The 22,646-nt window shown below is 33.7% G+C and overlaps 1 protein-coding gene across 1 annotated transcript; it reads right to left on the bottom strand.

The window, feature by feature from the left end:
- Positions 1-806: 806 nt before the first annotated feature.
- Positions 807-9,269, bottom strand: LOC110810185 (ABC transporter G family member 29-like). The gene is made up of 22 exons (XM_022036264.2): positions 9,068-9,269; positions 8,585-8,973; positions 7,899-8,108; positions 7,647-7,731; positions 7,398-7,557; positions 7,238-7,314; positions 7,104-7,157; positions 6,658-6,748; positions 5,976-6,277; positions 4,876-5,474; positions 4,621-4,781; positions 4,391-4,500; positions 4,120-4,273; positions 3,892-4,038; positions 3,636-3,802; positions 3,189-3,521; positions 2,715-3,089; positions 2,492-2,625; positions 2,174-2,401; positions 1,907-2,078; positions 1,493-1,747; positions 807-1,385 (listed from the first exon to the last, which is right to left on the bottom strand). Exons 2-22 carry the CDS (start codon positions 8,968-8,970, stop codon positions 1,116-1,118), a joined length of 4,470 nt encoding a protein of 1,489 aa, XP_021891956.2. The 5' UTR covers positions 8,971-8,973; positions 9,068-9,269; the 3' UTR covers positions 807-1,115.
- Between the last annotated feature and the right edge of the window lie 13,377 nt (positions 9,270-22,646).

Below are 22,646 nucleotides of genomic sequence, written 5' to 3'. Positions count from 1 at the left end.
AAAAAAGCTTGACATTATATTTGGGATGATCCCTATTTATGAAAATACTGTGCAGACCAGACCATTCGTTGTTGTGTCCCTGAAATCCATTCTGAACTTCTGTCACTCTTAAGGCTTGCGAAGGGCATTTCAACCTTAAATGAATAGCCTGCAAGGTGTTGGAATGTGGCTTGTTTTTTGCCCTTCTTATTTCATGACACATGCATCTACTACAAAACATGTGAGAACTGCCAAAGGATATAAAACTGTCTAAAGAAAAATTTGAAATTCTTAAAGAAATAATCGGTGTCTATCACAAAAATATCAAAGAAGAGTGTTAAATAACTAATATTTTAATTCCAGCATATAAAATTTTTTAAATAGTAGTTACAGCAAATAATGTTTTTTTATAAAAAAATTAGTTTTAAATAAATTTTTTTCAAAAAGAACAATAGATAATAATTGAATAAAATCTTTCAAGATTTTAACAATTATTTTTAAAATTTTCAATTATAAAAGTCTAAATATCAAATATTAAAAGTAAAAATTTTATTTTATTTTTAATAAATAATTGGTATTGAATAAAAGAATATATATTAAAATTTCATTCTAATTTTTTTTTTTGTTAAGTGTTAGCTATTCTCTTTTAAACTAACAAATTGTTTCTATACCTTATCTCCAAATGTAAAATCTATTAACACCCACACACAACTACTAGAACTACAACTATAAATCATCATATACTACTCAGACATCACAAAACATATTTAAATTACTTTTTAATTATAACTTTTATACCATTAAAATTCTCACTAATATCAAGCAAATTCCAACAAATAAATCTCCTTGAAAATGTTATATTATCAATAAACTAAATCGTTTACATTTACAAAACACAACATTCAAAATTTGTTCAACGAACTCTCGTCATCATCTATTTTAATAATAACAAACATATATACACATATCTTCGTATTGAAAACACAATTGAATAGACAATTCAAGCTTGAGACAACTGCCACCATGGTCTGCTTCTCTTATATTTATCTACAAGTTATTGCTAATTATAACCTGTAGAAACATTATAGAAGAGGAAACCTCATGGCATCTACAAGTATACATATATATATCCTTTTCTATCGTATTTGGAAGTTCATTGTCTTTATGCAGTAGGCAAACAAGAAAGCAAAGAACACTGTGAAAGCAACCAAGACTGCAGCAACTGGTCCCATGAAGTTTGGATCATACCCAAAATGATTCTCAATGAACCATTTAATGGATTGATCAGCCATCCCTGGTACTTTAATTTTGTCTTCTACATCACCATACTGTGAAACAATCAATCCGTAAACTGTCCATGCTACCGGGCAAATCCAGTAATACCAAACCCACCATTTGGGAATTTTCTGAAATTTCAAATAAATAAAACAACATTGAATAAGTGTCATAATGCATCAAGAAGTTATTCATTCAACTTTTTCTTTTATTTAGGTTATGAAACGCTTTTATGTACCGGTCTAGGGATAAAGAAGCCGGAGAAAAGATTGAAGAGTGAGTAAAATGCTGCAGCAAAGATGGATGCTACTTGGTGGTTTGGTGTGATAGAGACGGTCATCATTCCGTAGTATGTGAAGTAAAGGAAAGAGAAGAAAGTGACAAAGAAGAACCAGAAGAACTTGGCTGCTGTCCATTGAAAGCTGACCATGGCATACACAATAAGTGTATAGTAGGTTGTTTGAATGAAAACATATGGTAGTTCACATAACACCTGCAAAACATAGAGAATAAGTAAATCAAATATGAGTCACTACATACCCAAGCTAATTTAATTAGAACAAGGAGAAGAAACAAAAAAGAAGAGTTAGAAGTTTATGAGTTTTATGATGCTTGAGATGTCAAAATAACACACTAGAAAATAAGCAGTCACCTGAGCCATGGCATAAGGTAATGCAGAATACATCCCGGCTGCTCTTTCTCGATAAAACACCGTCCTCTCTATGGCTACGATTGGTTGCACACTAGAGCAGTTATTGACTCCAACGAACAAGACAGCAGAATACATCGCCCCAATGATCGTGGTAAGATCACTAACGCTAGTCCTGAAATCATAAGCATAGAAAAGTAAATATAATTTCTCACTATATTTGTGCAAATCACAGACAGGGTTTGTCATTTTAGTGAAGTTGACACATACCTTTTAGTGCCAACCCGCCAGAAAATTGTACCAACCATGAGAGCAGCAGCTAGAGTGAAGAAAAACCTCACAAGATTATAATCAGGACTTCTCCAATAGGTCCACCATTGCTTCCAGAGGCAGGATTTGAACTGCCCCCATGTGGATTGTGAGTACTGAGTCGGGAAATACAGGTCTTGTGTTCCTGGTGCTGGCGTGCTCAATTCTTTTACCAAAGCCTTGTTCCGCCTGCTCATGGTCACACACAAAAAAACTAGTTGAGAATCGGAGGGAAGTTATCATCATCAACATTGTTATGTTTTATATATCTATACTTACTGATACAAGGATGATGACTTGTAGTGTTCAGCAAAGTCCATCCCAAGACGAACTTCCGCTGCCACTGAGCTCACTTCTAACATCCATGTTGCTGGATTGTATTTTTCCTTAATTTTGGGGACTCCCGGAATTGCCTGCAATTTAGCATCAGTTAGAATCAGATAACTTTTTAGCTCTTGTGCAATGCAAATTGGATATGGAAGATCTTAAGTCGTGAATGCACCTCAAAATATTCAATGATCTTGTGAGAATTTTGACCCAATTGTCCTGCATAGATCACCTGTCCACCTCTCTTCATCAGCAACAACTCATCAAAGGCTTCGAAGATATCAATGCTAGGTTGATGAATTGTGCAGACAACAGTTCTACCCGTGTCCACGGTGTTCCTCACTGTCCTCATAACAATAGCAGCTGCTCTTGCATCAAGACCTGATGTTGGCTCATCCATGAAAATGATGGAAGGATTAGCAACAAGCTCTACTGCAATTGTCAACCGCTTTCTTTGTTCTGTTGACAACCCTGTAACTCCAGGAAGGCCAACTATAGCGTCCTTCAGATTATCCAACTCAACCAATTCCATCACTTGATCCACAAAAATCTGACGACAAGAAGATCAGAGTCAATGTTAGCTGACAACAACTTGTGTTAAGAAAATATTATGGAGAGGCTGGAAAGCCACACAAGCCGTAATTCTTACCATCTTTTCCCGTTTGCTAACTTCTTTAGGGAGCCGCAGGAAAGCGGAGTAGATCAAGGATTCTCTAACAGTGACTTGGGGTGAGTGGATATCATTTTGTTCACAGTAGCCAGAAATTCTTGCAAAGGTCTCCTGGTTCTTGCAATATCCTGAGATTCTGATATCCCCTTCAATGTATCCACCAGTCTTTCTTCCTGCTAACACATCCATCAATGTTGTCTTTCCGGCTCCACTGACTCCCATCAGCGCAGTCAAAACCCCAGGCCTAAATGCACCTGTTACTTCCCGAAGTAATTGGAGTCTGTCTTCTGCTACTCCCTGTTCCTTCATTTCCTGTTATGATTATTGAATATGAGCAATAACGGTGAAAAGAATCTTAATATGCTTGACTTGAAGGGAACTTGATCAGGTTGAACTATTAAATGGAAGAAGAGACATGATTCTTACCGGAGGCATGTCCACATAGTAGTTCACTGTATCGAAGGACATTGCGAGAGGAGTGAATGGAAGAACCATCCCTCTCTTGGGCGCAACACCTTTAACAGTGTCGAATGCTGAATCACTTCCACTTATTGCATTGGGACTAGACTGACTGGTCATTACTGCCATTTCTCCTGTCAATATAAGTAACATGATAACTTCATTATCTCAGAATTTACTTTAAGGCTAAGAATGAAAACATTGACCATACTGTTCAGCTTACTCGAATTGTTTGCATCTGGAGATCGGAAAACTGGATCATTCGTTGATTTTGTCGCTTTTAGTCTTTGTTCCTCAGTAGAACCTGCTCGGTTAGTTTCCATCTCCTCTGCTGTTTCTTCAGAAATTATGGCTTGTGACTTCCCAGGAGCTATAACATCAAAAGATTAAAGATCAGTTATCTCCATGAAGACAATCTTTTCCTTAGGACTTGAAATGAATGTTGACTTACGTGCTAGATACATGAGAGCCAAGGTGAAGAGTACATTGAAGAGGACAACAAATCCAATAAGTGCTAGTACACCAATCCAAAACCAGTTTTTATCGGGGAATATGTCAAAGTTCTTGAGCACTGCTACTCCCAAACTGGTAGTACCGTCCGAAGCCTGCAGTACAAGTCAATTCAAGTAAGAATTCGGCACTTAATCCAGGATAAGATTTAACTCTCTCTATCACCAAGTTTGACAACGCAATTAAGTTTCATTTCTGCTAAAAGAAAATACCTTTTTGTTCAACCATCTCGGAGCAAGCAGTTCTGTAACACTCAAGGAATTGAAAGCATATGTGAGGGGAGATACCCAGTAAGCCCAGCTCCACCATACTGGAATTTGACCTGCAATCAAATAACCAATTCAAATGTCAGTACACGTAACTTAGAGCAGAGTGAGTTAATCTTGGACACGTGAAAGAAAGTTGGAAAATTGAAATGGGGAGAGTTGTTTAAAAGACTAACCCTGAGGAAGGATGAAACCTCCAAGCATGAAAATAAGGAGAAGAGTTAAAGCACCACCAGTGTTGGCAATAATCATTGTTCTGCAAACTCCGGCAATGAGCCTAAAGAGTCCAGCGGCCATTTGTTGGATCAAGAAGACAAGCAGAAATTGCTTAAAAAACCTACACAAAAGAAGCCATGAAAATAGGATGGTAAGAAAATAGTGATTGTATATCACATGAATTTAGGGAAAGCGTAAACAAAAGTTAAGTTTACCTGCTGGGTTCAGGGGTAAATCCCATTGAGAAATAAGTCATGATCATCCAAACAACAGATTCCAAAACCGAAATAGGTATTCTAAGCAAGAAAGTTGGAAGAGTAAAAGCCCAAGGAGGATGAAACATAAGATCTCTCTGCTTGTAAAAAACTGGGAGCCTTGTAATCATAAGGGCTAGCTCAGAAAACCCATTAAACATGTTAATCACCATAGTGAACAAGAGAGCACCAATGAACAAGGCTCCATCATTTTCATTCCTTGTACGCATTCTAGGTTTTATGAAGACTGTAGCTCCAATGGCGGCTACAATAATAAGCTGAACAGTCTTGAAGACATAAACAAATGAGTTACGCTTGATCAGTAACCATTCTTTGTCCCAGCAAGCTCTGAGCAATTCCATTTTTGGAACAGAATATTTGTTGAAGACAAGGGCTGCCCTATGGCCTTGGGGCTTGTCATAAGGAACTGATAACTGGTTTTCCAGCCTTATTCCAACGTGAAAACTCTTAAACCTCTCTACAAATTCAGGCACTGAAATGTATCTGTACGGTCTGCTCCTGTCTGCCCAGTATTGCTCCTGGTCCTTCTTTGAGGTAACCTGTAAGCATTTTCACTTTTCAGAAATGGGCCTTGTTATATACGATGTACATATATATATGTGTGTGTGTAAAATTTTAGTTGTTGTTCATTAGATTGGAATTAACCAAAAGAGTAGTCCAGAGCAGAAACCCAAATAGTTTTCATTTTGGTTCAGACAAATCCGAACTGTTTAGCAGAAAGAAGGATATTCATTATTTATTTATTTATTTATAAGATAATCACAAACTTTGTGTGAGGGTAATAGTTTTCAATTTTTGCTCCGTTTAGCCCTATCCTCCTCTAGAATAGGCTCTATAAAAACCGGACGATCCTACTTAGTTAGTTAAAATACTTTTATATTTTTAAATAAATTCTTAAATAATAATATTAAAGATTATTTTTATTGATAATATTAATAATAATAACGATATTAATAATTAATTTTTTCATTAAACTTGATGATGAGTGAATTCACGTATAAAAATAAAAAAAAAAGTTTATTTTGTGTCACTTTTATTACCTCTTGTAAGAAATCAGCGGTTCCTTTTCTCTCCGGACATTTAAAGCCACAACTCTCGAAAAACTGAAGGATGTGTTCGCGTGGGCCCTGGTACACAATCTGACCCTCCGATAACAGTATGATATCATCAAACAGATCAAACGTCTCGGGTGCAGGCTGTAGCAGGGACATCAAGATTGTGGCTTCAGTGAGATGCACAATCTGCTGCAAACATTTTACAATTTGAAATGTGGTGGAGCTATCTAGACCCGTTGATATCTCATCCATGTACAGAGTCTTCGTGGGTCCCACGATCATCTCTCCTGTGATGATCATCAATTAATTTATTTAATACAAAAAAAAAAAGAAAAAGAAAGGATTAAGACTGTTTATAAATTTTATATATATATAAAATTAATTTCCCCCAATACCCGAAATTAATCAAAGTGGAATATAAATTAAAAAGTCAATAGAAAAAAAATAAAATAATGTGTTTAAAAAGAGATCAACTTTTTGTGGGTTGGTCTAATTCCAACCTTTGATTTTGACTCTTACAAATTTTTGTGAAAAATTAATGTGTTAAGTATAACAAATATATTTTTAAATAAAACATGTAAAAATTTATTTTTTTATAAAATAAAAAGAAATAAGGAGAGAAAACAAGTCAGAGTAAACCAAAATGAAGATATATTATTATTATTACCTGTTGTTACTCTCTTCTTTTGACCTCCTGAAATCCCTCTTTGCATTTCATCTCCCACAATTGTGTCCTTGCAAATGTCAAGCCCCAAAATCTGTCCAATTCATCCAAATTTAGGAAACCATTTTGCACTTTTTGCATTTGGGTGTTTTCTAAATATTTTGTTGGTGATTTAAAAAAATGTACTAGTTAAAAAAAAATTGAGTGTATAAAAAAGGCCCGGCCTGGCCTAGCTTGAGCATGGCAATCAAGGAGAGTAGGTGTGTGAGGAGAAATTTTGGACCATATTTTTTTTATAGAGAGACTGAGACAAAGACTTTTTAGATGATTTGTTTGAATCTGATTTGGTAAAAAGTCAGAACATATCCAATCATGCATTTTGTTTTTTTGGTGTGTAAAAAAAAAAAAACTTTTTTACGGGCCAATTATTGTATGTATGTATACTTTACTTTGAGAGTGTAATCGGTGATAAGACTGCTCTCTACTCCTTTCATTGCTGTAGCCTGAAATTCTCACACATAAATATATATGTAAGTAAATTAGAATTTAAAAATATTAATTAACTACTAATTAATAATAATACCTTCATGAATAGATCTAGTTCTGCTTCTGGGAGAATTCCAGCATCCTTTTCTCTTCTTGCGAGCTCACTCAGGAGTTCTAAAATAATATTAATTAACTATTAAAACAAAAACAAAAAAAATATAAAAAATATATATAAATAACAATAACAATCACAATACCATATCGAGAACCAACTCCTTGGCACCGAGCCGAGAAATCTAGGGTTTCTTTGACAGTCATTTCTCCAACATGAACATCATTTTGGCTAATATATGCAGACGTTTTTCTTGGCACAAACTCATTCAGCTTATACCCATTGTAACTAATTTCTCCATTAACCTGCAGCTCCATTCAAATTAACATTAAATTAATTTTTTGTTTTTGTTCGCTTATTATATACGGAATAAATTATAAATTATAAATTAAACCTTTAGACTTTTGTCCAATTTTCCAGCCAATGCCAGCAAAAGAGTTGTTTTCCCAGAAGATGGTGGACCTAACAAAAGCGTCATCCTGTCACCAAACACCCCCCCCAAGTCAATCATTTCAAGCTGGATTCTAATTGATGTAAATACATGTCTACCATAATTCCACTTGAAATTTTATAGTTTACTCAACATTTAATTAATTAATTAATTAATTCAACAATTTGATAAGCTAAATTTGAATATTAAATCAACCTCGACGGTTTTATAATGCCGGAGACGTCTTTAAGGATGCTGAGCTTCGTGCGCTTGGCCAATCTAATCCCCAGTATACCCAGAGCCGATTCTGCAATGTTCCTTGCAGCATTTGGAATTGTCGGGAGAGCTCGACTGCCTACGAAACAGTCGGCTTCGATGTTTAGATGCTCAAACCGAACTTCTACTGTTGGTAGCCGAATTCCCACCCTGTAATTAACGTAACATTGAATTTTAGTCTAAATTCTAATTCTATGTAATAGTTTTTAATCGACAATGTAATTTATCTGCTCCAAATTTTAAACAATTCAAATTAGGTAAAGATAGTGAATGATTGATTCTCTTATGAAGCAAAAGCAAACAAAGCTGTAAAAAAAATTATTCTTGCACTGAATTAATTTGTTTGTCTTTACTCAGCAAATAATAACAAAATAGAAATTAATATAAAAGGGGAATTGTCAACTACAATTATTATTCTGCAACTTGTTTCTTAATATTCATACCCTCCTTTTATTCTATAATTACATTATATAAAATATAATTTGATATAATAATTGGGAAAATTAAGATGCCCATGATTAATATATATACTGAATGTATAAGCTGTCCTAATCTTCTCAAATTTTTTAAAGAAACTAAAATTTGAAGAAATAAAAACTGTTAAAAAAGAAAAAAATAAAACATACTTATCGATTCTGTTTCTGAACTTCTGAAGGAACTTCTCGTTATCTTCCTCGGCAACTCTGAAGAGCATGTCGATGAAGTTTTGTCGATCGTTCATGTCGAGTTTTGTGACATCAACTTCTTTATGAACAATTTTGTTTCCCAGAATCTCGTGGTCGACAAATGATTTCATGATTCCTGTTCTCAGCCGATCGTATGTCGGAAGTTTCTCCAGCGCCGCCCATTTCAAAGCCTCTTCGTCTTCGTCGATTCGGCTCGTCCGCCGAGAGTGCTTGGCGCTCGCAAACATTTCCTCCATGCTCCAGGTTGCTCGGCTCATGCTCCGGCTTATGCTGTTGCTCACCAGATGGCTCGCTCGCCGACTTGAACTCCTTCCCGTCTTCTCCATCTTCTACAAATTCAAATATATATATATATGTATGTATTGGTTATGAAACCTCAAGCTTAATCTCAGGAATCAGACAGAAGAAATTACGATTACTTACTTGGTCTGGTCAGGAGATTGTAGAAAAAATAAGTTGAAGCTAAATTGTTTGTTTGCTGTGTTTGGTGGAGAGGAGTAGTTGAATTACATGAACGAATTTTCCTCTGCAAAAATTCTTGGAAATTTTCTTTTTTCTCTCTCCACCTCTCTGTTTTGAGATTGAAGAAGAGGGAGGAGTGAGTCTATTTCGGAAGGAAGGAGTTGTGGGTATTTATATATATATATATAGATATATACACACACACATATATATTTGTTTGGAAGGATATTATTAAATTAAAAATGATGTGAGTTGGATGGCTTGGCTGACTATTATTCAAACGTGATAGGCAGAGCCCATTTCCTCTGTGCTTCTTCTGTAAAAATATTGGTTAAAGGTGTATTGAAAGTCAAGTTGCCAAACTATATATTATATCACATGTGCTTCTTATAATCATATAATAATATTGAATATATATATATATATATATATATGTTTTGTGTCTTTATCGAGATTTTCCGTCTCAATCTATATGGCCGGATGGTTGTATCAAGATTTAGAATTATTTAAAATGTGTAAATTAATTTAGTTTATAAAATAAATATTACCGACATAATTGTATAAAAATTTAAGGTTAAAGACTTTGAATGATGTAGTTGGTAGTTACCTTTGTACATTTTTAGAGACTTATGAGAATGATTCAAACGAAAAGTGTTTCTAAAATTAAGTGTTAAGTAAAATTTTTTTATTACAAATTAATACTTCCATTTTTTGGTCCAGTTAATTTTTTTTTTTTAATTAAAATAAATCTTGTTTTAAAGAATTAGACAATAATGAATTACAATATATATATCTATGTTGAGTTACATAAATAAACCAATGAAATAAAAAATAAATTTTACAATGCATTTTACTTTTGTTAGTATTTAGTTAGTAGTTGTTAAGCAATAGCTTTGTCTTCTCTTCCCATATGATGATAATTTTGTCTTTGTTACCGATTAGACAATAATTTGTATGGAGTAAACCAATTAAAATTTGTCCATCTAGCTTCAAGTATGATCACTTTTCCTTCAATAAATTTGCACAAGTACATAGATTAAAAAATAATATAGGGCAAAGCTTGGAAACACTTAGGGTACCTAAAATCCATTGAAGTAATATTCTATTTGGTATATCTAAGGAACTAACTTAAGGTACAATGGAATTGAATAACTTACTCTTATTGGACCTACCCAACTAGTTCCTTATAAGATCTTCGTATAATATTGTAATTTTAAGAATGATTTGATTAAAGAACTTAGTCAAACATTACATGCTTCATTTTGATATAAATCAATTATAACAAACGTGCATGCTCCATTGTTAGTAATGAGCAAAATAGAGCTACCTTAGATTACAACAACAGAATGTAATAACCCACATCGTTAGGAGTGGATTCTAGCATATTGTTAATAATTTATTTTCTAAAATATTTTACTCCTTTTTTACTAACAATACTGACCAAGGAAGAATTTCTAAGAGTTCTAAAACTCATAAAAGTAGGGATATTCATAATCATATATGAACCAAAAAATCGGACTAAACTAGACCAACTAGATTGGGTAGGATTGTACTAAACTTAATTTGGTATATTCTTTACTTTTAAGTTGAAGAACTTGAAAATTTCAATTCAATTTTGTCCGTATTCGAATACACCAAAACTTTATAAAAAATCTTAAATTATAATTGTTTTATTAATTTTATTAATTATTGATTAGATGAATGATTCTAGTTTATGGATTTATTATTTGTTTTAATTTTTATTGATTTTATCAATTATTTTTTAATTCAAAAGTCAATTAGAAAAAAAAAAAGAAGAAATTTAGTGCAATTCGTTCCCATCTTGGGTCTATAAAATATTTACTTTCTTGTATTTGTTTTGGTCTAGTCCAATTCAATTTATTTGAAGTGGTGAACTCTTGTACTAAAAAACGCATCAAACTTACTGGAAATCTCTTCAAACTATGAAGAATTTCTCTTTCATAGTAGTTAGAACTTTTACTCGCTTTAATAGAAAAAACATATTCAACAATTTGTTATTGAGAGAAATATTATGACTTATTTCTACAACTACATAGAAGATTTTAAGAGAAACTTTTCTCCTTCTTTTATAAAGAATTTAGCTAGTAGATCGATAATAAATTCCATAATATTTTTAACTCGTCATATAAGCCATAAGATTTGAGTAAGATTTTAAAATCAATGTAAAACTAAAACCCCAAAAATTTAGAAAACTAATTCAAAGTTATAAGAATAACATAAAAGAGTTCAAACTCAAAGAATTACCTTAAAACTTTCCTCTATAATAATATAAAGATTAAATCATAGGTAATAAACACGTAGACTACATTCTTTTTATCTGGGTCGAGGAATGGATTAGGTATATTAAGATAGTTGAATAGGGCGTAATAAGTTATCAATGAGCCAAATTTCTATCATACTATATAGTTTGAATGATTAGGTAACAAACTAAGTAATATAGAAAAAAGATCATATTAACATGTTTTAATCCATATCACCAATTGGTAGTTATGGTGGTAATGATAATGATAGTAACCATGATGGTAATGATGACAATGGTTGCAATGGTATCAACAGAGATAGTTGTGGAATAATAACGGTAGTGGTTACAAAACAATGAGCGACAGTAGTAACAATCATCTAATGATAACAATAAAGACAATGTTAATAGTGGTGGTAGTGATGATGGTGGGGATGAGGTGCATGTAACGAAACTCAAACCTTTGATATATATCAGAAACAACAAATAAAAATTAGAACAAGAAGTTTATACTTAATGAAGAACTTAACATATCTCACACTTAAAAGTGTTAACAACAAAATTAAATACTAAAAAAATTCATAAAAAGTCTTAACTACTTGTTTACAGGAGCACCAACATGCTACTGCCATTGTCTCAACAAAACCAACTGCCATTATCTTAACAGAGTCCTTAAAGAAAGGTAAACACAAAAAAATTCTTAAATAAATGAAAGGTAAGAAAAACAAACTTTTGACTTTGTCAAAAACTTTCTAACAAGCATGATTTATAAGTTGCACTGATTTCTGATACTCCCCCTTAGTGCAAGCTAAGAGTTAACACCAAGAGCACAACGAAGTACTTCAAATTTAGCTCTAGAAAGTGTTTTTATGAGGATATCAGTGACTTGTTCTTTAGTTCGTATTTTCAATAGGTTAATGTCTTGAGTTAACATCTTTTCACATACAAAATGGCAGTGAGTCTCTTTGTGCTTTGTGTGTGCATGAAACACAAGATTTTTTACAAGCTTAATACCACCTTTATTGTTAATAAATGGGGACTGGATAGTTGAAATCATAAACCATTTGTTGAGTGAGCCTTTTAAGCCTAAGACACTCTTGAGTGGCCATAGTGGTTACCATGTTCTTAGCTTCACAGATTGAAAGAGGCATAGTTGTCTACTTCTTACAACATCATGAGATTGTTGTTGAACCTGTATTAAAAACATATTCCATTGTGGAACGCTTATTATTTACATCACCATCCCAATTTGTGTTAACAAAATGACTCAAAAGGAATGGGACACACTACTTGTACATTAAGTCAAAATCTTGAGTGTATTTGACATAGTGAAGAACCCTTTTTTTAGCACTAAAATGTCTCTCACATGGATTGTCCATAAATTAAGATATGACGTCAACAGAATATGTGATATTGGGTCTTGAGAAATCTTGAGTCGACACACATGATTTAGAAACTCCTTAAAAATAAAATCTTGTGGTTGTTCCATAAAGATATCACGATCTAACTCCCCATAAAGAAATGTATTTTTCACATCTGGTTGCCACAATTTCCAGCTTGGCATGCCACCAAAGAAATTAGTGTTTGAATTTTTACCATTTTAGTAACCAGATTATAAGTATTTTCATAATGTAAGCCATATTGTTGAGAAAAATTACAAGCAACCAGAGTAGCTTTATACCTGTCAATACTGCCATCAGCCCTTTTCTTCAACTTGTAAACTCATTTACAAGTGATTAATTCAACATCTTTTGGCTTCGGAGCTAACTCTCAGGTGCATTTTTTGTTTAACGCTGATATTTATTCCTTAATTACTTCTTCCCATTTAAGAACACCTTTAGCTTCTGCATAGGATCTTGGCTTTTTTTCATAAAAATCTGTCATAACAAAACAAGACAAAACAGAGTAATGATTCAACTACGTGTCATAATAAGCTAAATATTGAGGTTATCTTCTTTGCCTAGATGACTTTTAAATTAAAGCCTCAATAGTCTCTTTTGTTGAATGTTTCCTCTAGAAGTACAAATATTACTTCCTCTTTAACTTGACCCCATATCACCATAAAAAAGTGCAAGATCTATTATGTTGCTGGAATTTACGTCAACATAATGGGATGACACTTCATTAAACACGAGATCACGAGAAATAAAAACCTTTTTTGTTTGTAGATCCATTCATCTCCATCCTTTCCTATGAGAGTCATAACAAAAAAAAATGCATTTTCTTGCCTTTGATCAAAGTTTAGTTCATTTATTTTGAGATATGAACATAACAAACTGAGTCAAAAACTCAAAAGTAATTCACATTAGGTTTGTGATTATATAAAGCTTTAAAATGTGATGATTCTATGTCTGGCCATGGAGGTAAACGATTTATGACATGACTTGCAGTTTGAACAGTTTCTACCCATAGCTCTCTTGAAAGGTTTTTTACATATAGCCATGATAAACTCATGGTCATAAGGTATGCTAACTTGCATTCAACAACTTTATTCTATTGTGGGGTTTGAGGACATGTCAATTGGCATAGAATTCCATTTTTTTGCAATATTCAAGCAATGAATCAAATATATCTCCCCACTGTTATTTGTTGGTAGACACTTTATCAGCAAGTCAACTTTTTTCTCCACCTGCGATTTGAAAAGAATAAAATTTGAAAAAACTTCACTCTTATTTTCTAGGAAGTATACCCAACAAAGTCGAGAAAAACCATATATAAAAACCAACAGATAATGAAAACCAACACAATAATGTGTTCTTATTTGTCCCATGAGATCTAAATGAACCAATTGTAATGTAGTAGAAGCTCTATTTATCAAATTTAGAAAAGAAAGATGGTTGAAAGAAAATGTATACATTTTGTTCTATGTATAATGACAATCTAAATCCCTAATATTTGTATACAACAAATCACTAAATCAAAAATAAAGAGAAAGAAATTGATACATAAACCTCTTTTCCATCAGAGAGACAATTTGTTGAATGCCACATGAAGAACCCGAGCCAATCACCTACAAATTCAGAGCAACAGAGTGTCGAGAATTTTAGAGAACAGTGACCGAAGATGGAGGAAAAAAAAAGAAGTTATTGTTGCGCCTCCACATTATGTCCAAGTCAAAGAGACCTACAAAAAAAAATTAAAAAAATATAGAGATCCTAGGCTCCTGGCATCAGCGCTTGAAAAAGAAAATTGAGGAAGAAGAAAACCCAATTAGGGTTTTCTTGTGAAGAAGATTTATAAATTAGGTTTTATGTTAAACTTTTTAGCTGTGCATATACATATTTTGTGGGCTCATTAGATAAAGAATGGTATGAGTAGATTTGTGTCTTGTTATTGGAGTTCAAGGCATTACAGGTGGTATCAGAGCCCACGTTCCTAAAATCATCCCTTGTGCATGAGGTTTTAAAGTTTAAATGTAATTTCTTATAATTTTTCTAATGTTGAGGAGTAGGTTTGCTCTTTATTATTAGGATTAAGTATGTTACAGGTGCCTAAATACCTTTTCTTCTCATGCAGTAATATCCAAAACACACGTTTAAGGAAACGGTGTGTTTTGGCTCCCTCACAAGCACAGGCCCATGGAAATCGGATCGAACACACGTAGCCCACTTCACATGGGCTTGTTAACAGCGGTGAGATTTCTCATATTGACAGCCAACACAAACAACATTATATCTAATATCTTTGAAGATGAAAACTGTATTAACAAGCTTTGCAATAGAGATTTTCTATAATAATTGCTAGCCAACATATCCTAGTCGAGAATGCTAAAGTGTTGCACTAACATTCTGTCCTATCATTTCGACATACGTATCACTTGTAAACAATACATATAGAGATTCTTTTCTTTTTCCGGTGAATAAAACATAAGCTACAATGTGTTTGAAAGAATTTGTACATCATTTAAACCAAAAGGACATACCTCCCCAAATCAACTAATCGAGAAATTAAGACGAGATTCTTCTTTAAACGTGGAATGTGATAAACATCCTTAAGTAAAACACCTCCATCATTTGAAATATCAAACTTCATATTGAAATCTCCTTCTTTTAATACATGACGAAAAGAATTATCAGTTTTAACTCTTTTTCCATAATGTGGGTGAACATAAGAGAGTGAGAAATCACTGCTTGTTGCATGATGGGAGCAACCAGAATCGAAAATCCATATACAATGTTTGATGAGAAATCCTATGGAAGTATTAGCATCTACATCTATGTTGAGATTAATTTATTAATTCATAACTTCAATGGATAAGCAATGCTCCTATTTTGGTTATTCAGATTCACCACTTTCATATGCAATGTTTGCTTCTGCTTATAAAAAATTGACACGATAATTTCGTTTGATATGACCAGATTTTCCACATCGATTACATATTAGCTTCACTTTGAACTTTAAGTGTCCCTGTTTTTCGCACTCTTAACAATTTTTTGAATTTCTTTTAGACTGCCCCTATATTTTGAACTATACTTATTATCACCTTTAGACTGAATGGAGAAATTATTTTTTTTCTTTGTCTTTTGTAGAAAGAACATCCTCCACTTGAGAGAGAGATTACTTGTCATTACTGGTAATTTGTTTCACTTAAACTTCTTAATTTGAAAGATATTTGTCCAAATCAATGATAGAGACTTGAGTTCCCCACCCTTGTATTGAAGAAATAAAGAACATGAATTTTTTCTATAGTTTACAAATAAGATAACGACACAAATAGGTGTCACTAATTAGCTCTTCCACGTTCAACTCTGAATTTTCAGCACACAAGGTTTTTATTCTAAAAATTTTTCTAAAATTGAAAGATTACCTTGAGTCATCCAAGTAAGTTCATTCACTATGTACTACTGTAACAGTCTGAACTTCAATGTCGGTGAGTACAAACGTTAGTATAACATTGCCAACTAGTGGAATCAATAAATATTAAATATGCAGAAAAACTACACTTTAAGATACATCCCTTGTGACTGGATAATTATTTATTTAAAATAATTGAGGCATCTAAATTAATTTACAATAGTAAGATAAAAACTAATGAAGTTTTCTTCATCATCTTCCATTGATCTTGGACTTCCTCTGACCTGGATGGAGAGTGAATTGGGGTGAGCTTTACGAGCTCAATAAGAAAAAAGATTTTGTAATGGAGACTTACGTATATACATTCACGCAATATATAAAATGTAATAGTATTTATCATTAAGAAAATATCAAACAAAATATCACAATGAAAATACACAATAAAATAAATTATCACACGAAACATATTTTAATCTTCACTCTTCTGATTTAATTTTTGTTTTCATTTCAAATTACACTTATGGATTCACAGAGTTCTCAAATCAAAACATATTTACTCAGACATAGATATCACTCTACTCATATTTATAAAGAAAATTCACATTTTTTCTTCATAATATTTTTCTATTCAAATATCACACATCCACTCGGATATCACATCTACTTTCAAAATATCACAATACACTCAAAATGTCACATCTAAGGTTTTATCGCGTGATGCAGTTTACATCATCATCGAGGAGAGGCGAAAAGGATCCCCTCATCGCATAGATAAGACACGCAATCTCACGTTGGTCACAACAATTATGTTTGTTAAGTGACCATGCTCACAAATACCTATCCATGTCTAGACTAAGTTTCAAACACTATCCATGTCTGGACTAAGTTTCAAACACTATCCATGTCTGGAGTACGTTTCAAACACTATCCATGTGCAGGTTTACCATACCCGTTGAACTTCAGCCAGACACACACCCTCCTCTCCTCGATTCAGACTAAACGAATATGTATCCAGGATCCTTACACTACACTCTTTCTAAATCTCTCTCATTTCTAACTCACTTATTTCGTACTTAAGATCTTAATTTTTATGCATAATTAAACATAAACACACATACACAGTACACAATATCATCATACACATCAGAGTCATACATTTCAAACCACTTTCTGAATCATCTTGTACCAGATACACAACGAGTACAAGATGTTCAGATTCTTCGCTCAATTGTACCATATCACACAATAAGTATTGTGCACCGTATATCTGCACTAGATCACACAGTAAGTGCAGTGAACTCAAATTTCACACGTATGCACACTGGTTATATATTTCACATGCATAAAATATGTACACATATATTAATACACACACATATTACAATAAATACATGTACTCTTAGTATATGCCTCACACAGAGTATGTATTTATATTTACACACACAATCTCTATCGATACGTACACAAATTCATACTTAAATATGTATACACAATCACAATACACCATAAGTAATTATTTACATATTTGTTCTTATTAGTTCTGTTTTCATCAATTAATATCTACACAAAATATACACATACACAATTTATACATATTTATATTTATACACATCCTTTATAATTTATAAGCATAATATTATGTCTCCGTACGGAATACATATAATTCTTACCTACAGTATGATTAGAAAAACTTTAGAAATCCTTTCTAACTCGGTTTACAATTCTCTCGAAAATCTGGATATCGTTTGGATAATTTTTTTTATTTATAATAGAAAACACCTATATTAAATTATGAATCATTTTAGAAACTATATTACGCAAAATGAGGAACAAATTTTATTTTAGGACACGCGGTCTCGATCACTAACATCACCATGCGTCATCACACGTGTGTCACCAGAAATGCCAGGCGCTGATGTTGCGATCAGTGCACATTGCCACATACGGCGTACCAACAGCAAATTCGGTTGTCGCACTCCCTTTCTTTTCTTCCCTTTTTTTTGTTTTTCCTTTTTTTCTTTTCTTCTTTCCCAACAAACTTTTTTTTCCCTTTATTCCTTGCAACCTTTCCCTCTCATTTTCTTCTTCTTCCTTTTCTTTTCTTTTTTTTTCTTCTTCTTCTTATTCCTCTTCTTTTTTCCTTTTCTTCTTTCTCTCCTTCCTTCTTATCCTTCTTTCTTCCTCTTCTTCTTTCTCTCTCTACCCAACTGAGTCTCTTCTTTCTCTCTCCCTCTTTTCTCTCTCTAACCAATGACGATTGCTTTCGTCTTTCTTTCTCTTTTGGTTGCAGCTTCATGCAACACCATGCAACTCTTCTCTCTCAGTTATTGATGCCACTCAACCCTTTCTCTCCTCTCACAGTTGCGTCTCTCTCTCCTCGCTCTTTCCTCTTTTTCTTTTTCTTCTCTTTCTTTCTTTTTTTGTTATTTCATCACATATATATATACATATGTATATTTACCGATTGGCCTTATTCTCTTGCTCTCTGCATTCTTCTTTTTTTTATTTTTTTATTTCTTTTTATTATTTTATTTAATTATATATAGACACACATATATATATATATATACATGCCATACGTTTTCTCTTTCCGCTTCCAGAGTACACTATGGGTTCTTCTTTTATTTTTTTTCTTTTATTTATTTTTTTCTTTTGTTTAATTATATATATACATATACATCTATATATATATTCTCCTAATGTTTTATTTTTTTTCCTTTTTTCTTCTCCCAAAGGCGTACGCCTCTAGGCTATCCTCCTGCGTGGCACCAACGTCAGCGTGTCTTGCCACGCGACGTACTTCGGTTAGTCGGGGCTGCTAATTGGGCTGTCTTACGTGGTCAAGCTTTTTTTATTTGCACTTTGACTTCCTATTTCTAATTTTTCTTTCAAAAATACCATCCGAACCCAAATTTTTACTTTTTTTTCCAAAATTATTTTCAATTACATCTCTAACCTATTTTCTTCAATAAATTAAACAAAATTAAATTAAATTAATTTATAAATAAATTTTTTATTTTTCTAAATTGCCAAAATTTATCTCATGCCAAATTCTTGGCCTGAGTATTACAACTCTCCCCACTTAAGAAGAAATTTGGTTTATCAAATGTGTCACCTTCTCACTTAGTTAAACAGTTGGGGATACTGAACTCTGAAGTCTGATTCTAACTCCTATATGGCATCTTTCTGTGTGTGATTCTGCCATAGGATCTTGACGAAGGGAATTTTTCTGTTGCGGAGTACTTTGCTTTTTCGGTCTACAACGCCCACTAGTACCTCATCATAGGATAGATCCTCGTGGAGTGAAGGGGACTCATGGAACAAGATGTGTGAGGGGGTTTAAGCTGCATTTGCGTAGCATGGATACATGAAGCACATTATGAACCCTAAATAACTCTAGAGGTAGTGCCAGTCTGTAGATAGCCATATCAATCCTATCTAATATCTCAAATGGTCTAATAAATCGAGGATTTAATTTTTTTCTCTTACAAAACCTACTGATTCCCTTGAAATGAGTGACCTTGAGGAATACTCGATCACCTTTTTTAAATTTTAAATCTCTCATTCGGGTGTCCGCATAACTTTTTTACTTATTCTGAGCTGTTTGGATGTTCTTTCTGATCTTAACATTCTTAGCTATAGTCTCCTTTACAAGATCTGGACCAAATAATTTTCAATCACTCACCTATTTCCAACAAATCGACGATCTGCATGGGTGGCCATACAAAGCCTCACAGTCATGCCGATACTTGTCTAGTAGTTGTTATTATAGGTAAACTCTATTAAAGGTAGGTGATCATCCTAATGGCCCCCAAAATCTAGAACACAAGCTTGGAGCATATCCTCCAATGTGCAAATCGTTCTCTCTGATTGTCTATCAGTCTGATGGTGGAATGTAGTACTAAGAAACAGTTTCGTTCTCGTGGGTTATTGAAAACTAGATCAAAATCGAGAAGTGAACCAGGGGTTTCTGTCGGATACTACTATCACTAGCACTCTATTTAACCTGACTATCTCCTCGATATATATTTTTGTTAACTTGTCCAATGGGTCAGTCATCTTCATAGCTAAGAAGTGAAAAGACTTGGTGAACCGATCAACAATTACTCAAATGACATCATGTTTTGAGTGTGCCCTAGGGAACCCTATCACGAAATCTATTGTGATATGTTCTCACTTCCACTATGGAATCAGTAATGGTTGAAGTAGCCCGCCTGGGCGTTTATGCTCTGCCTTAACTTGTTGACATACTAGACACTTGGAAACAAAGTTTGCTACCTCTCTTTTCGTCATGTTCTACCAAAACCAGGGTCACATACTTTGATACATTTTAGTACTTCCAAGATGCATGGCGAACTTTGAGTTATGAACTTTTGTCATGATGTCATTTTTCAATTCACTATCATCTAGAACACACAACATGTCCTGAAATATCGGCAGAGACTCAAAATTCTTAATTTACTCCTTGTTCTGCATATTTTCTGAGAGCTGCTAGGGTCAAGTCGGCAGATTGAGCTTCCTTTATTCTCTGGATCATTTCAGGTTGAGCAGTCAGGTGGGTTAAGCATATAACTCTCTTTAAGTTCTAAAGTTGTATCTGTTGTATGACCCTTATTACTCTGCATTCTGAAACCATTATGTGAGCTAATATAACTGTATTTTTTTCTATTGAGCGCGTCGGCTACCACATTGCTCTTACCTGGGTGATACAAAATATTGCAATAGTAGTCCTTAAGGAGCTCTATCCAATGTCTCTGATGCATGTTGAGATTCTTCTGAGTGAATATATGTTTCAAACTCTTATGGTCGGTATAGATCTCAAAAGTCTCCAAACACAAGTAATGGCGCTAGATTTTTAAGGCGTGGATAATAGCGGCAAATTCTAAGTCATGGTGGAGAAATTTTTCTCATGACTCTTCAACTGTCTGGACCCATAGGCTATGACCTTTCTATGCTGCATCAAAATACAATCCAACTCCAAGTATAAGGCATCACTATAAACTGTATATCCACATGTTCCACTCTCAAAGTAAATACGGGTGCAGTAGTCAACTGCTTCTTGAGTTCTGAAAAGCTCATTTCATAGTTCTCGTTCCACTTAAACTTAATGTTCTTTTTTGTGAGTCTGGTCAAAGGAGCGGTTATGCTAGAAAATCATTCTACAAACCTGTGGTAATAACCTACTATTCTCAGAAAACTATGAATCTCCTTGATCGATGTCTTTTTCCCCAACGAAGCATTGCATCAACTTTTTCGGGGTTCGCTGACACTCCATCCCTTGATTAATGTGCCCTAAAAAGGTAGTCTACTTGAGGCAGAACCCACACTTACTCAATTTTGCATACAACTTCTTTTCTCTGAAAACTTACAAAATCTAAGTCAGGTGGTGAACGTATTCCTCTCTATTTTTTGAATAGAATAGGATATCATCGATAAATATAATAACGAACTGATCCAGGAATTGTCTGAAAATCCTATTCATTAAGTCTATAAAAATGGCTAGTGCATTGGTTAGTTCAAATGGCATGACCAGGAAATCATAGTGTCCGTACCTGGTTCTGAAGCGTGTCTTGGCAATGTCCTCTGCCCTTATCTTTATCTGATGATAACATGAACGCAAGTCTATTTTAGAGAAGACCTGGGCACCCTGCAACTAGTCAAAAAGGTTATCGATCTTGGGAGGGGGTACTTATTCTTGATCGTGACCCTGTTCAATCCCCTGTAGTCATTATATAACCTTAATGTCTCATCCCCTTTTCTTATAAATGTGACTCCAGTACCCCAAGGGGACACACTATGTCGGATGAACCTACTATCCTACAATTCATTAAGCTATTTTATTAATTCTTCCATCTCAACACGACTCATGTGGTAAGAGATACCTGAGACAAGCTGGGTGCCTGATTGAAGATCTATGGTGAACTCAACTTCTTTGTCCATTGGCAGTCCGGAAAGTTCATTAGAAAATACATTCGGAAAGTCTCGGACTACCAGGATTTCTTGAATGTAAATTTTTTTTTAGGTTTTCCTAGTGTAGAGAAAACAACCGAGTTAAAGAACTTCATAATAAGAAAATTGCCATGAAAGAATAATATTTAAAAATTTTATTAACTTGTAAATGGCTTTTCATTAGGTGGATTGAATACAAGTTTCTTATGAAAGTAATCGACAGTGGCGTGATACGCTGCTAACTGGTTCATTCCTAGGATTATATCAAAGTCTTCCGTGTCAATCTCTGTTAGGTCCACACTCAATTTTTTATCTGTTATATCTATGATATAAGTTTTGTAGATATTCTCCCCTAACAGTGCTCTACTCCCAGGAGTAGACATAAACAACACATAATCTAGTCTTTAAAGTAATACATTCAAGTTTGGTATAAAGTCATATGAGACTAATAAATATGGAGCACCAATATCAATCAAAACATGTGCAAGGTAATTATAGATAGTGTATGTATCCTGTATCACGTTTGAGTTTGTTTTA

The sequence above is a fragment of the Carica papaya genome, chromosome 4 (assembly GCF_054855325.1).
Source record: "Carica papaya isolate Zhongbai chromosome 4, ASM5485532v1, whole genome shotgun sequence".
NCBI lineage: Eukaryota > Viridiplantae > Streptophyta > Magnoliopsida > Brassicales > Caricaceae > Carica > Carica papaya.
Note: the sequence above shows the minus strand (reverse complement) of the source record. Positions and strands in the feature narration are given on the sequence as shown.

Coding starts and splice junctions, on each gene's coding strand:
- LOC110810185 (XM_022036264.2), bottom strand. CDS start 8,970: ATGGAGAAGACGGGAAGGAGTTCAAGTCGGCGAGCGAGCCATCTGGTG. Junction 6,278..6,657: donor AAAGAAGAGAGTAACAACAG/GTAATAATAATA, acceptor TGATCATCACAG/GAGAGATGATCGTGGGACCC. Junction 1,386..1,492: donor GCTTCTTTATCCCTAGACCG/GTACATAAAAGC, acceptor TTGAAATTTCAG/AAAATTCCCAAATGGTGGGT.